This window comes from Triplophysa dalaica, chromosome 2 (assembly GCF_015846415.1).
Source record: "Triplophysa dalaica isolate WHDGS20190420 chromosome 2, ASM1584641v1, whole genome shotgun sequence".
NCBI lineage: Eukaryota > Metazoa > Chordata > Actinopteri > Cypriniformes > Nemacheilidae > Triplophysa > Triplophysa dalaica.
The window spans coordinates 20,185,502-20,202,360 of NC_079543.1; the positions used below are offsets into that span (position 1 = coordinate 20,185,502).

Sequence of the window (16,859 nt, forward strand, 5' to 3'; positions counted from 1 at the left end):
TGTGCTGAATTAAACATGAAAACGTACGAGATCAATAAACAGACAGAACTCTCATGGACGTATTTTGTGATATGCCATTTATTTCCACAACAGTTTACATTTATATGGTTTACAAATTAGTGTAGAGCAGATAAAGCCAACATTTCCACATAAACGTGTCTGTGTGTGTTTGTGTGTGTGATTCAGCAGTGTTAATTCTTAGCTTGTCAATCCTTGTGATGATATTTCCCCTGATATTCAGAGAGTGTTTCACCATGCAAGAACATTAAGGTCTAACAATACACTACTCTTGGCACACATGATAATTCTGATGATTCTATTCTAAATTATTGTACTGCACTATATTACCCATAATCCTCCTCCATCTTGCCGGTTTTGCACTTACAGTGACTGTGAAGGTTGCCACGGAGAGCATATCTTTTAAAAAAAGTGCAATTCATTTTCACCATGAAAACCAAAAATGGGTGGATCAACAATTATCAGTAACAAATACACTGAATTGTATAAGATGATACATCTACAGTGTATCGCAGATTGAAATTCACATGATAGGAGAAACTTGCGCTTCCTTCAGAACTGAAAAAAATGGTGAGAGAAGACAAAGGAGGTGCAGTATACAGGCAGACTGATTTGTGTCAGCTCTTATTAGCACACATCTATGATGAGGGTTATTTCATCATCTCACATTCTGATTATCTGTAAAAATCTTATGACACTGTGCAGCCAAATATACAAGAATAATGATAAATGCTTTAGTGGAGCTTGCTAAACACATCCACACACTGCCCAAACAAATTCATGACAAGTGTCTCCTATTGAATAATTTTGCTTAAACTGGCCATCAGATTTTGGAATAAATTGGCGGACTGAAGCTGTACCTGTGATATCTTATGTTTGGGCAGAATGTAAAGGCCTTTTAAATGTTACATTACCATGGCGAGCAGCTTTTGAGAGTAACTGTACAATGTTTTGGATTGACTTGCTTCTAGAATAAATCTATTTGTTCTTTGAGACAGGTTACATAACGTCTGGGCATGATAGAGTAAACCAGTAAATACCAATATAAAATAGAATAAATAAAATAAAAAATATCATTTCTGCTCAGTACAGTTTTTCTCCTTAAACTGTCCCGGGACATGCAAGGCAATGTGTCTATTTTTTCTGGAACCGCCCTCAGAGCTAAAAGAATGCATAGATATAAGACACGTACAAATTCACATCTCCTCTCCTATAGCTAGTTCTCCTAAAATAAATTCATTCACAACCTCTACCATCATCCGTTCTTCACTTTTTCTTTGTTTTGCCTTGGTTTATCTACAACACATACAATTATATTTGTACATTATGGCCAGATGAAACGGGATCACTAGACATGCCAAGGCAAGTATGACCAAAACAAAAGCATTACAAAATAAAAGTATCTCAAATATGAAAAATAAAGGCTAACGATATGACTTGCTACATATAGACACACACAAGTGACTTTACAGGGACTACAGGTGGTAAGCCAGGAACGACCACACTGGGAGAACTGAAAGAAACAGTTAGTGAGGCATTACCAGGACAATAATGGTATCTGAAACAGGGGCAGGATGCTGAAACTGAAATAGCTCTTCACAGACACTGGGGTTTGTCCGCTAACCTGGATGTGCTGCAAAGCCATTCCTATTAGTCATTTTTTTCAGAATTTGAGCTAGAACTGATCTTGTCCAGGAGCGGAGTAAGTGAAGCAGAACACAGTTTGTGTTTCTCAAGGATGTAAACGCTATGGTGGGGGTCGAAGCACGATTTCAACGCGATTGAACTGTTTGGCTCTGAGCAAAGGTTCTTCTGTATGACGTTTCAGAAGTAATTCAATTCTCTCCCTCTATATTCTCTCTTTCAAAGATAAAAAGGCAAAGTTACTTTGGAAATATAAAAAAGCACATTCATTCGTTACATCTACACACTGAATAGGTCATGCCATACCGCATTGACTGTGTTAATGCAGGGCAAGTCTACTGGGATATTTGATCCATTACTATGTGTGTGTGGGTTTATTTTCACATGGTCTTCATTTCATAGTGACATGATTTCTAAAGCCGCCTCAAGTGAGTCCAGTGAAGAAGACCGTGTCAGCAGTGCTTATTAACTAAAAACTAATTTGGTAAAAGCTTAAATTAGTTGAACAAGTTAAACCGTATGACATCACTTCCTTTCATCCATCCATTCTCCACCTCACTTATGTTTGCATTTATCCGGATACCACGGGATGTGACGTAGAAGGGAACAAAAATAGGTTGACGCTAAACAGGACTTTCCATGAACATGGCTTTAAAAAGTCATTTTTACATTTAAAAAATAAAAGTAAAAAACGAAGCCAAGAATTTTTATATATAGAACTTAATGCATCAATTACTTGATGTTTTTAATACTAGTTACTTTTACATTGATCTACCTTATCCTATTGTTTATCTAACTTATCTTATTGTTCTGCCAAAAAAAATGGATTTGCTTTAAAAGTAACGGGACACCAAACTGTATTCATAAGTACCAAACATCCTCCTCAAGGCCAAACTCACACACATATGACCAAGCAGCTACAGTTAACAATGAAGCTGAAGCTCTGGTGAGGTGAAGCAGCTGTGTGTGTTCCGCCTGAATTACATACACAAATCGAATGATGTTTGATGCTCAATTCTGATTTGATTCTTCAGGCAGCGCTTAAAGGTAGGCGGAGCCTACTGGTTTGTGTCATGCTGGAGAGACGTGGCTTCCCATGCAAATACACGCATGACTGACATCCAGGTAATCGAAGATAGCTGAAGATGGCGGATTAGGTATGTGTGCTTGTGTGAGTAAAGAGTGGGCTTCTTTGCATTGGCTCATTTCGTCTCTCCAACATTTGTTTTCACCCATGGGCTCCTCCTCGTCTCCATCCGTTGATGTGGCAGCTATGTACAGGACATTCTGGTATTTGTAAGCATGCAGAGCGTGACAGTGAGTATGAGTGCTTGTGGGTCAGATCACTGGGGCAGCTCAGTGACTGGTCTCTTCTGTTTGAGCGTGTCGATGAGTGAAAGAACTCCACGTTTGACGCTGGTGGAAACGCGGCGTGAGACCGAATCAGCAGGGGGCGCCTGAGAGCAGGCTTTCTGAGACGGAGGGCGTGCCACCAGACACTTATGATACCTCAACTGCAGACACACAGAGGAAAAAAATGAATATCACTTTCTTCTTTTATTAAACACAGGGAATTTCTACTGGTCCAAATATGAAATAAATAAATAATAATCCTTTAATATACATTATAATACACCTTTATTGCATTGTAAATGTAACATCTAATGTTCCTATTTCACTGATGAAATTAAATAATACAAAGTTAGGATATATTTTATTTGAATCTTAATTTAAGTTTAAACTTGACCCGTTTTAGACATTTTATTGATATTAAGTATGTCATATCTAGTCCTCATATAGATGTAAAAAAAACAATAAATATGCCCTGTCTGGACACTGGTCTTAAGTCTGACAGATTGTCTTACTGTTATTGTCCACATTTACAACAGAGTGCGTCAAGCACATGCTGTTGCTTAGAATTGATTCATTATTGATTTCTTATTCTGGTGTTGTTACTCACCATGCACGCTGCTTGAACAGCCTCAGACACACTGCCAGCATTGGGTTCACACCAAAACACATGACTCTCAAAGTGCTGGTTCCCAGAGTCCATGATGAACGCGAATGAATGCACATCTTTTCCTACTCCCATGAAGGACAGGAAACGTACACGGCACTCCACCAACACTTCATCTTCCTCCTAATATGGGATATGACGTCATGAGTCTGAGCAACATTCTAAAGATATTCGATTTTCAAGATTTTTAAACAGGTAGTTGCCTTTTCTTTGATGACAGTGACTGTTGCATCGGCTACATTCAGCAGCACGGGGGTCCAGTCGTCTCGGATTGATGATGTCATCAAACTGTCTATCGCACCATTGAGAATTTCCATGCCTGTGGAATAGGGGAGTTTGACCTTGTTATTGCCTGTGTGTGTTAGGGATGTGCTATAATTTCATATTACATGTTATTTAACATAATAACAGATCATACGGTATAAAAGTGATGTTGGCTGATGGATAGATGTGTATAATAAAAAAAAGCATGAGAAAAAAAACGAATAAACTTGTTTGTGATTTCTCACCTATAGGTCTAGCAACTGGTATCATACCAACGTATAACACCTGGAATTTCTGCACCAATTCAGTCTTTGGCGTGGGGAACTCTGCTAAGGGTGATACACAACATACACATTAGCACACACAAATTCTACAGAGAAACAAACACACTCAAAACTCGTCTGTGTTACCTTGTAGTGGGACGTCAAGTCCGGTGTGTGATCTATCCTGTAGGGATCCTCCAGCCATAGCTTTGGCATTCTTGCGTTCTGTCATGATCTGTTACACAACACATACATCATGTTTACAGATATAAAATCTGATGCGTTGAATCGGCAGTTAAATATTCTGTTTTTCACCAACAGGGTGCCATGCTGGTGCCTAGTCTGAAACAATTCTGTACACTTATCGTTACAAAAACAGTTTCTGGGCCAGAAAAAGCTCCATTGACCCCTCATTATTAAAACGACTCATAAACAAAGACTGAATATGAATTAATTTTATTCGCGGGCAGGTATGACAGTCAGTTAACTCAGGCATGTTATGCACCTGTTCCAGCACAGGAACCAGCAAATATCAGTAAATCGTTTTGGGTGTTGTTTATGCATCGTGTAGATTCTCACCCTGGAGCAGATCTCGTGCAGACTGGTGGCGATGGCTTTGGCAGGGGTGTCACAGCGGAACACATGACATTTTAATATGCGGGTGTCCTTATCTCGCGCTACATATGCAAAATCCCTGTTTTGCCACAAAGAGAAAAAAACAAGACTAAACTTGTAAAGAGCAATTTAAAGAAAACAAAACCCATTTCACAATCAAATGACATTTACAAGGGATCGAATAAAATTTAACAGCAAGAAAGTAAGTAAAGTCATTTCCGTGGCATGTTTACAATAAACAAAATATAGAAGGAAAAAACACACCGTTGTAAAAAAAGGACTTGTGAATGTGTGCATGTATATATGCAAAACAAGACCCTGATGGATGAGGTGCCCTTTAAATTTAACAGAGACCATCGATCTGAAAGCAAACAGTTACTTAAAGAAACCCACACACATTTTACTCAACAAAAAAAACACACAGATCTTTACTACTACTACTACAAATATATATATGCAGGTGCACATGACTGTCTAGGATGATTAAGGCTCTCTTAATTTACACAATAAACATCCAGCTGTATCATATACATTTCTGCTTAAAATAAACTATTATGAACAAAAATAACCATGTCATATCCAGCTGCAAGGAAATCCCAATTACAAAAAGATTAAATCAATTTACCTCTCTCTGAATCCAGGAAAGCAGTCAAGTAAAAGAGAAGAAAAATGATGAGAAAATTCACACAATGGCCCTTATTCATGAAACATCATCAGGACCCATTTATGTGAAAATCATTTCTAAAGGCACCCATAAAAATAAATAAGGTCTATTTATTATCTCGATTGTTTCTCCTACGCAACAATGAGAATCAGTTGAGAGTAAATGGTTCTCTGCTTCTCAATTTTTCCTCCTCTAGAGTCCCTAACAATGTCTCAAACTCTGCTTTTTGCATCAGATCTTTCCAAAACCACAAATCCATGTCAGTTGTGGTATGATTTGACTAAGACCGCCCAAATGTATCTGTCATTACAATTGCTTTGGAACGTGATGTTCCAAATATGGTAAGAAGCGTTACATTTCTGTCACATGCTTGCAGTATTCGACCAATCTCTACGCACTGGTTAACTGGCCTTTTCAGAGCAAGCTTTGTAAAAAATCTGTGCGTTTCAGAGAGGCGGAGCAAAGAAGAGATACAAATATGCACGATATGTGGAAAATACAGCGTTTTTTTATATTTAAATCGTGTGTACACCCTTGCGTTACATCTAAAACAAACGATAATATTTGTTTTAGCCGTGTCATATCACCCCTTTAATATCACATAATAGTTATATAAGAAACAGCCTAAATGAAAAACTAAAAGGACCAGTATGTCAGAACATCAGACCATAAAAATGAGTACCATAAACACACACAGGAGGCAACAACAATACCTAGTAGAAACTTAGAATGTCAATTTACAGTGTATTTACACATGCGATTTACTGATGCTAAAATAATTGTTTGTGTTTATATAATTAGTGTGTATAAATGTATATATAAATACACAAACATATATGTACATATTTAAGAAATAGAAGTCATTTTCTTTTATGTAAATTCATTTAAATTATTGAATATATATATTTATATATGTAAATACTTGTTATACACACACACACATCTACATGTGTGCAGTTATTTATACATATAAATGTACATGCCATACACAAACATTTATTTTGGAACAGCTTTTATTTTCACAGCAACAATTTACTCTTCTTTTTGGACATTATTAACAAATCAGGAGTAGTCTTTTAAAAAATTACCTTTGGTCTATTATTGTAACGAGAGTACACAGGTTGAGAACAGACAGCTGGTACAAATACAGTTTAAATCCATTGAACGATAGTTCACAGTGATAAACATCCATAAGCCAAAATGGACAAGGAGACAAGGTTTGTCACACTTTTAACAACTCACACTCTAATGACAAATCAGGGCTTCAAATACATTGAAAAGGGAAATGATACACAGCTGAACATGGTTGAACACTAATGACAGCACAGCAGGATGGGAAATGCATCATGGTCCACCCACCAGAACACACAAACTGGCAAGATGTCAGTGGTGTACGTGACATGCCGTCTCTTGCTCTCGCTCTGCAAGTTTGTCTTTACTTTATTTGTGTTTTTGTCTCTCTGTGTCTAACTTATGACCGTTAAATGCTTTTAGATTTTAAATCATCGATAGACGAAGTATGCTTTTCTGCGCAGAAAGGATATTCCACCAATTATCGTCCACTTAGATCCTCGCTCCCGTTTCACCTGTGTCGACCGCTGTAAGGCCTGGTGGCTTTGCAGTAAAGGTGAAAGTGAGTTTAACCTCCTCTAAGGTGACCTACTCTCATTTTCTTAACCCATCACTCAAGCAGAAAGAAAAGTGTTTTTTCACTGGGCGCCCTTTTGAATTTTCTTAGTGGAATTTACCGCACAAGTCCATTCCACAGAGTCATATCATCGCGCTATCTGACCCCTCAGCTGTGCAAAGAACCTGGCTTCTTCTATTGAATTAACATTGGCGGTGATGAATGTGCGTTCCTTATCAAACAAAACATTTATTTTAAACAACTTTTTGACTGAACGTAACTTAGACTTCTTGCTCCTGACTGGGACGTGGCTGATCCCTGATGATTTAAGCCTTTTCACGGATTTGTTACCTCAGGATTGTGGCTTTTTGAAAACTCTACGCACCATTAGTCGTGGTGGAGGCCTGGCATCTATCTTCAAGAGAAGTATTACGTCTCAAACCATTATCTATAGGCACTTTTTTAATCTTTGAACTACAGTTGCTTTTATTTAACATGACTAATCCAGTTGCGTGCGCCGTAATATATTGACCGCCTAGATATAATAAGACCTTTTTTGGGGAGTTTACTGATTTCTTAAGTAAAATTGTCCTTAAATATGATAAATTGCTTTTAGTGGGTGATTTAACATACATGTGTGCTGCCCACAACCACGTGCATATGTGCATTATGTGCATAAACCCACTCATGTTCTTGTCATAACTTACATTTAGTTCTGACCTTTGGTTTTTTTATTGTTGATGACTTTTCCAACCATAAGTCAGTTATTTTTAAGGTGTTAACACCTCATAAAATTGAAAAACTTAGAGTTCAAAGCCAACTACGAAGGGTTTTAAATGCTGGAGCCATAGAACAGTTTAGAAAGCTACATGTTCCAGTGAGGTTTTAGGCCTGACCATAGTATGGAGTTGGCTTTGATCAGGGTTTTAAATTATTTATTGACTGCAGTTTACTCTTCAGCAGTTCTTATTATTATTGGACCTCAGCGACACATTTGACACCATTAACAAAAGGATGTCCATGACCAGAACAACAGGTAGGATGTCCATGACCATAACAACAGGTAGGAACACAAGACAACACAGAATGTGACATAAACCCCCTCCAAGGACGGATTTCAGACGCCCTAAATATCAATGTACAGAAGGGTGGTGGAATGAAGGCAGAAGGGGGGCTGACAGCCTGGTCTGGCGGCCAGAGAGGAGCAGGCAGGGATGGGAGCCAGGAAGGCGCAAGCAGGGCTGGGAGGCCAGTGGTGGCCATTTTGGACGAGGCAGGGAGCTCAGAGGCGGCCATCTTGGACCAGGCATTGGGCACAGGAGAATTCAGAGCAGCCATTTTGGCTGAAGCGATGGACACAGGGGAGTCCAGGGCGGCCATCTTGTCAGAAGCCTCTGGAGTGGTAGAGCCAAGCACAGCCCAAAAACAAGACATCCCTGCAACCAAAACTGGCAGAGGTGACTCAAAGGGCAGAACCTCAAAACGGACACCTCCGGAACCACCTGACTTAAGTCCATTGGCGACGCTGCCATGACGGCCGGGGGCTCTGAACTGGCGGCCATCTTGTGAATAGGCCCTGGACTGGCAGTCATCTTGTGAACAGGCTCTGGGCTGGCGGCCATATTGACATGTGATGTGGTATGGCAGTGGGGACAAACACTGGACTAGCAATCATCAGTGTTTGGCATGATGGCAATCCTGGTCGGCCAAACTCCATGGCCACTGGAGCCCAAGTCCTATCGCCCCCTCCCCAAATTTTTTTAGGGTAGGCTTCCTCTTCCACGTCCCCCACAGTAGACTCAGATCCACACAACAGTAAAACAGAGTCTATATACTTCCCCAGGGTGCAACCTGGATCATCATCAGGCAAATTGAGACATTGAGACACTTCAATATTATGCCCCCCTTGATAAATAGAACACAGTTTCTTTAATGGGTCACAACTCACAACGAGTACCTCGACATGGTCGCATGATTAAAACGGCTGGATCCCTTGTAGTGGCAGGTTGTTCTGTTACGAGAGAGGTCCAAATACAGTTTAAATCCATTCAACGACAGTCCAAAGTGATATACACCCAAAAGACTAGACGGAAACAAGGAACGTAACACTTTTAACAACTCACGCTAGACACTGACAAATCAGGGCTTTACATATATTGAAAACGGGGAAATAATACACAGCTGAACCAGGTTAAATACTAATGACAGCACAGCATGATGGGAAATGGAGTCCAGGACCAGAACAACAGGCAAGAACGCAAAACAACACAGAAACGCCCTCTAGTGGCTCACAGTGGTACAGGCAACCGGGCGTGACAATTATCAATCACGCAACAGATGACTTCCTATAACTTTATTATTAATGAGATTCAAATTACTGAAGGATCTCAAAACAAGTGAACGGCAGCACAACAAAGCAACTTATAAATTCTGTTTGGTTGCACTACATAGAAGTTGTTAGATGTTCCCTACACTGATAAATAGTGGGATGGTGATTGTAAGATTATAAATTGGGGTTAGTAATTTAAACTTTTATGCTTTTAAAGAGAAAATCTTCGCCTGTGTACGTGAGCAGAATTATGAGAAAGCAGATATAAGAGTAGAATCTACTACAATATTTTATTGGTTGCGCAATCTTGATTTATAGATCGCCCTCTCTAATAAATCTCCCCACATTCTTCCACTGGTGTGAACAACATATTCTCAGTTCAAGAAAAGACCCCTACTGCAGAAGTGCTATATTTTCTGAACCTCTGCAATAAAGCATTTGCATAAGCATGAGTGTGTGAGCAAGAGAGAGAGAGAGAGAGAGAGAGAGAGAGAGAGTGAAAATAAGAGCAGCAGGTGTGATGACACAATTCAGAGATTTATCATGATGTATGTGACACCTTAACACAAGGGCTGCGTAGCAAAGCCAGCAGAATCCATGAATATGTAACACTGTGGTAATTAAAGTATAAATCCAACTGAACTCTGTGCACTCATGGTTGCCCAGAATGAACCCAAGAGTGTTAAAGCTGCTCAGGTTGGGATGTTTTACAGCACCTTAGCAGGAGCCGACAGCAGGCAAATATGCTGGAGAGAATGTGTCAAGGAGAAACTACAAGTACGAAGAACAATGGAAGCGGACCGAGGACAGAATTCTGAGGATCCCCTGAGGGGGTTGAAGAATGGAATCCGTGCTAGTCTGCATGCATGTGTGGGATGATACTAGAACGATATGAAGGAACACACCTGAAAATGTTGCAGTTTCTTTCAAAGGTAACCCATTTTATGGTGTGAACATCCTACTGTGTGACCTCATTACACATTACTCCAAAATACTATTATCGCACAAAACGCATTAAAGAATGAATAAAATACACATGTTGTACATAATACACTGTATAAATAATACATGCATTTCCCCAGAAAAAAAGAAAGCATTATCTCATCCACATTCAGGTGCGAATCCACCCACTCCACCTTCATTTACTCCTCCTCTCTCACTCCACCACATGTTTTCATTGAGATCAAGCATGCCTAAGCCGGTCTTTAGCTGGTCTTCCAAAGTATAAAAAATCTACAAAAATACAAACTCAGACTGCCGGACTAAACTGAGTTAAACCAGGAGCTATTTTTAGCATGGTAAAAAAAATGTCACGCTGTATAAAACATGTTTAATTTAAGGACGTAAAGAAAGAAATACAGAAAGCGAGGCAGAATACTCACATCTAGTTAAGTACCATCCTTTTCCAGCTGTAGCATTATCCTGCTCCGCTCTTCTACAGATTTTACCTTCTTGTCTCATCCTCTGCTCTGTTAAAACATGCAGCTCACCTCTCTACGCTCATTCCCTTTCTTTTTTTACCCCATCGCTTTTCGCTCCCTCTCCTTCCATCCAATCCCAGCGTTTGCTCTCCCCTCCCCCTTCTGCTCCGCTTGTCGCTACGGTAACCTCCCGCGGGCTCTTGGGAGGAAAATGTTACTGATGGGCTCAGTGGCGTATTAGCATAGGAGAACATGACGATCGGACACGACAAATACTTAAACACCCAGCCAACATGATTGGGTCTAATACACCCCAAGACTGAAGATCTGAGCGGTGCCCTCTGGTGGTCCGAACGCAGTACTACTCAGAATCAATGTGAAAAAAACGGTGATTCAGCAGCCCTGATGAAGTATGCTGCATTCCTCCCCTGCATCACTCACACACACACACACACCATTAAGCCCTTCCGGGACTAAAGCAAAAAATGTGCATCTCCTCAGTATGAGAGAGTGTGAGAGATAACCCTGCGTACACAACCATAGACACGGGCAGCCCCCTATATCAGTGGAGGATTCAACTTTCATCAGCACCCGTCTCTCCATCATCAATCTTTTATTTCTGTCCTCCTTTCAGTGGGGCGACTTCTTCAGTCCAAAATCATTAAAGTGACCTTTAGTGTGAAGGAGTACGTCTCTGCATACATTAAAGCAGAGAGATTAAATGAATCTCTCATGCAGCATTAAAGCCAATGAAGACATCACAGGTGCAAAGATGCTGAGGTCTGCTGATCTGAAATTTCTAATTAAAATGAGATGTGAAGGGTTATGGGCTTGACATGATTCAGGATTAGAAAGAAGAGTATGGCATTAAGGAGATTTATAGACAGACTTTATGTACAAATAACAAATTTAACTCATGCAATTTATGACATAAATCTGGGCGGGTTGCCCACGGCACACTGGTTTTTGTACTTCCTTATTTCAAATACAATATTTTAATTTGCCACTGATACAGCTTGTAATGTTAAAAAATGTCAATTTAAATATGCATAAATTGGCAACATTCAGTGGGTAGACGACAACCATACAACAAAATAAGTAGAAAATTGTATTGTCATAAAGGCCCTGAATGTGTATGTTAGACGTAGAACCTGAAATTCCATTTTTGTGCCATTTCCAAAACTGTGCCATTTATAGAAGGTTTCATCGGATGCACCATCTAGCCCAAATATAACATCCGGTCTGTGTTTGTTGGTCGGTCTGGCTAATGGCTAATAATATAACTATTTATATTTTATTTGTATTATTATTTTATTGAATTATAAGTATTAAAGGAGCAGTTTGTTTATTTTTTATTGTATTATTTTTTAAATTACATCTCTTTAATTGGTTGTGTAACTTTGTCTCATTTAAGTTTAGGAAAGTAATGGTTCTTCAACTGGAAATCCAAAATAATACCGACTAGACATACTTTTAACTTCTAATCTAATGTTATTAACTTGTTATTTCTTTAGCTTGTATCCAAACTAATTTACAGGGACGTTCTTCTTTGCAGATTAGAAGCGTGCATGTGAAGTAACATTTGTTTATGTTGTTGCTTGGAATCCGTCTATAAATCGAAAACACTTTCAAAAACACCTCCCAAATTTTCTTAAATAAGAAATGTGTTGTTTATCTCGGATAAAAATTCAGTTTATCTCCATCATTTATAAAAGATTTTAAAACTCTTCATCGTTTAGCACATTCTCCTTATTGTGAAAGTGTTCACCCGAAAAATAAAATTCGGTCATCATTTACTCACCCCGTCATTTCAAACCTGTATGATTTTCTTTCATCCACAGAAAACAACAGACTATACTTTGCAAAAGATTTTTAACTGGACCCCATACACTTGCATTGGTTTTGTGACCATACGATGTAAATGGGGTCCAGTGCTGTTCGGTAACCAACTTTCTTTAAAAATAACTTCTTGTGTCCTCTGCGGAAGAATGAAAGTCATAAAAGTTTGAAAGAGAGACAAGAGGGTGAGTAAATGATGACAGAATGATCAATATAACTAACCCAAACTAAACGTCGGCATGGCTACTGCTGCTTACCTTCCATTATCGCGACCAACGCCCCACACACGAATGCTTGCGATTGGCTGAGAATGTAGAACGCTTCGATCCATTGGGTCAACCAGATTCAGCAAGTTATTCTCTAGAATGAGGTACATATCCTTCCCCTGGAGAAACACAAAAGTCAGAGGAAATGAGGATGGCTCTGTCCAAAACTCTATCCAAACTAGCAGTGTTCTCCCTACATAGGCAGCATCTAAACTGCACAACGGTGACTCACATAGCTCACAATAAAGAGCTCGGTAGACAATTCAAGAAAATGATCTGAAAATAGAGCCAATACTTGATGAACCATTATGAATCAATAACTTCAGTATTAAATGAACTATAAGCATATTTGTAATCAACATTGGACTGGATGTTTATTTCCACTGAGCTTGTTTCAATTCATTATGAAACTGGAATACATGCAATGCTGCTTTAAATGGCCAAAAGCTCTCAAATGGCAATTTTCTTAGGGAAAACACCTCTTGAGCTCTGAGAACACCATAAACAACACTGTAAAATCCTGCCTACGTTCAATAGGTTTTAAAACAGATCCAACGTCACAAGAAACGATAAGGTCCAAACACTCTTTGCGCTCGTGTGTTGGAAGTAATGAATAAATGATCAGACCAGAAAATAAAAGGCAGCCGGAGAACAGAGACTGCCTTCCACCGTGTCCTGTCAAAACACATTAAACTCACTTTCTTCCTCTCCTGGATCTCCCTTTCTTTTTCCTGCATGATATTACATCTCCTCCTCTCTTCTTCAATTTGATCTCTTTCTCATGTTTTTAAAGGTTATAAAGGAAATGATAAGAAACGTGTTTTTCTAATGTTATATTTGCTTGTTTGTTTATGTTATTAAGAAAGCGAGAGTGTGTCTCACCTCGCCCCAGATGCCCACAGTATCTCGGATGTCATTTTTGCAGTAGGAGAGTTGACGGATGCAGTTGTTAACAGCGACGCTGCTTTTACCAGGAGCCAAGTCTTCTTCAGCCATCTCTACCCAGCCGAGAGATCGCACGGCGAAACACTGTGATAAACACAATGCAACCGATTACATACATGGAGACAAAGTCCAGTATCACATAACATACTGATGCCTATAAATTTCTATAAAGTTAAGCAAAATATTATAGTGTTCTGTTAATAAATGACATATATTACATTATGCTTCATATTCAAAATCCTCCTCTTCTCCAAAGCAGGAGAGAGAGGGTGATACTAGGAAACAACGCTTTACATTTTCACAAACCATTTTCCAAAAATAGCTTTAGGTACAAGAGCGAATGTGCGTGTTTGTGTTTTCATATGCATATGCACAATAATTTATACACGCACTTTCAGGGCAAGGAGCTGGGATCAAAGAGAGGAGCACGTTCACTCAAACTTTTCTTTTATCTTCCAATCTTTTCCTAAATCATTTCTCTCTCTCTCTCTCTCTCTCTCTCTCTCTTTCCCTCTTTCCCCGAGCATCCAGAATAAGCTCTCATGCATCATTCATTTCTATTTCTTTTTGATGAGCCCCAACCCCACTGAAAAATTTAATAAAGTTTCACTTCCTTTGAATTTTTCTGAGTGATAATTCAATATTATGGAACACTTCCTATAACAAATATGTCACTGTCAAGCTCTTGATGATGAGATTCTTTTATAAATTCAATTTTGAATATAAGTTTATTGTGCTGTTTTATATTTTATGATTGTGTCACAAATTACAAATATGCATTCATGACATGTTATAGTATTATGACAAATTGAGTCTGATTTCAGTCAGTCTGAATATTTAATTGAATAGTGCATGTGCATTTCTTTTAGCGATCAGCAGATGGCACTGTATATCTTGAAATAGATTCGCCTGGTAACTCCAACCAAGTCCACAAAGACACATGGAGGTAGAGAGGAATTAACAATATTTTTCAGAAAAGTAGTGCTGATGCCTCCACATGACACAAATATGACAGTGTACATTAATGTTATGTTATAATGTAAATTCTTAATACTTTTAAAGTGCGTAATTGTGCCACTAGAATATAAAATCTGAATAGCAGAAAGGAAAAATAATAAATAAAAAATGATAAATAAATCCAAATATTTTAAAGTCAATTTTAAAATAAGTATTTTTGTCTGTGTTTCCGTCCCTAATATTGCATCCTCAAAACAAGACACCTTTATATAATGTAGCAAAATTGTTCAAGATGTTTTAAATTAACCTACATAGGTTTTACCTAAATCTTTTAAATGTATGACAGACATTAAATTCAAGACAGTCCCTGAAAACAAGTATGAATTATGCAATCTTATGAATGTCAAGAATGTTTGTACTTTGATTATTATTATAGATGTTATGTAAGATTGAGGACTGAATATACATATTTTTGAAGTGTAGCTGTTACTGAATATTAGGTTAAGATTTTGACATTGCAAATACTACACACAATAAGTCCTTTTGTTAAGTCAACAAACTCAAGTTCTCTCACCTTGACTTCAGGGTCATTGTTTATATTGCTGGAATCTTCCTCCTCCACAGGGGTAGGGTTTCTGAACACACACACACATATAGAAACACGATCAGAAAACGTATACAAACTTAAATGTATTTAGTGTATATTTTTCTCTTTCGGTTTTCTTTCATAAACACACACCGTAGCTTAAGGGAGGCGTAGCGGAGTGTTGCTCCTTCAAACTCCTTCAGACTGGGGTCAGGGTTTATTGTGGCGGCCTGCAAATCCTAAAACAGACAAGAAGCAGAGATGCTTTTGAAAGTTTGCATACATATATCAAACCCACAGCCAGACAAAACCCAAACATATAGCCAATACTTGGAGCCAATGTGCTTAGGGCTGTGTTTGTGAAAATCATGCTTAGAAGAAGTATCACATTTTCTGTGATGAGTGGTAAACAAACTGACCTGAAATGACTAACCAGTATTAAAGGCACAGCTCACCCCAAAATGAAAATTAATTACTTACCCTTATGTACTTATGAACTTATGAACATATTTTAAAACATATTTTTGGGGCATTTCTGCCTTTATTGGACAGAACAGTAGGTTAAGAAAGGACAGGAAACTATAAAGTGGAAAGGGGGGGGGGCTGGGATCGGCAAAGGACCTCGAGCCGGGATTCAAAGCTATTTAATCTGGAACAAAAGCTATGTTTATATCATGTGAACGCATAAGGTTTTTAGAATTGTCACCCATCCCTTTTCATTTTGGGAGGTGCTATGCCTTAAATGAAAGATAGGTTCAGCTGATAGGTAAAAAAGATCTGTTTTTTTATTGTAAAATACAAGGCTAATACGTTTTACAACTTTTTTGTAAATCCAAACAGCACTATAATTTCCACAAAAAACAGTTTGTGTACCCTTTAAAATTGCATATGTAAAATTTTCAAAGTAGACCAATTCGTGTCTTAATAGTAAACTAAAGGGATACTTCACCCTCAAATACAAATGTTGTTATCACTTATTTACCCTCATGTCATTCACACCTATGACTCTTTCTGTGGGAAACAAAACAAGACATTTTGGTCTTGTGGTTATGTGTCCATACAGTGTCAAACAGGTTTGAAATAATGAAAGAAGTTTTGCTTATTAAGATGTTTTTTTAGAAAATGCAAATGTAAGACGGTTTAAGAGATTAAAATGTTATATAAAACTAATCAAGCACATGGAGTTCAGTTATAAAGACGTTTTGGCCAAAAGTATTGTGCTCTGGGTTTTGTTCTGGGTCTATTTCAATATCTAAGCTCCAAAATTAACGCCTGCCAAGCACCACATGAAAATTAATTTTGGCTTTGTTAATGAATAAAACATTTTTTTACCAGTTGGCTGGAACTAAAACAGAGCGCATGGATAAAATCTGCTACTCGCAAATGTCATTAATGACGAAACAA

General features: G+C 38.4%; 1 protein-coding gene across 3 annotated transcripts in view; it reads right to left on the bottom strand.

Annotated features, from left to right (window-relative positions):
- Window positions 1-60: 60 nt before the first annotated feature.
- apbb2b (amyloid beta (A4) precursor protein-binding, family B, member 2b) overlaps window positions 61-16,859 on the bottom strand; it is a 44,553-nt gene continuing 27,754 nt past the window's right edge. For 2 of the 3 annotated variants that reach the window (XM_056771265.1, XM_056771247.1), the window contains 10 exons: window positions 15,609-15,694; window positions 15,444-15,504; window positions 13,850-13,996; window positions 12,959-13,086; window positions 4,786-4,900; window positions 4,354-4,441; window positions 4,189-4,272; window positions 3,883-3,998; window positions 3,623-3,802; window positions 61-3,176 (listed from right to left, as the gene is read on the bottom strand). In XM_056771265.1, the coding sequence (XP_056627243.1) occupies window positions 3,006-3,176; window positions 3,623-3,802; window positions 3,883-3,998; window positions 4,189-4,272; window positions 4,354-4,441; window positions 4,786-4,900; window positions 12,959-13,086; window positions 13,850-13,996; window positions 15,444-15,504; window positions 15,609-15,694 (1,176 nt within the window). In that variant the 3' untranslated portion in view covers window positions 61-3,005. The remainder of the gene's footprint in view (window positions 3,177-3,622; window positions 3,803-3,882; window positions 3,999-4,188; window positions 4,273-4,353; window positions 4,442-4,785; window positions 4,901-12,958; window positions 13,087-13,849; window positions 13,997-15,443; window positions 15,505-15,608; window positions 15,695-16,859) is intronic. The other variant, XM_056771256.1, reaches the window with a different exon arrangement.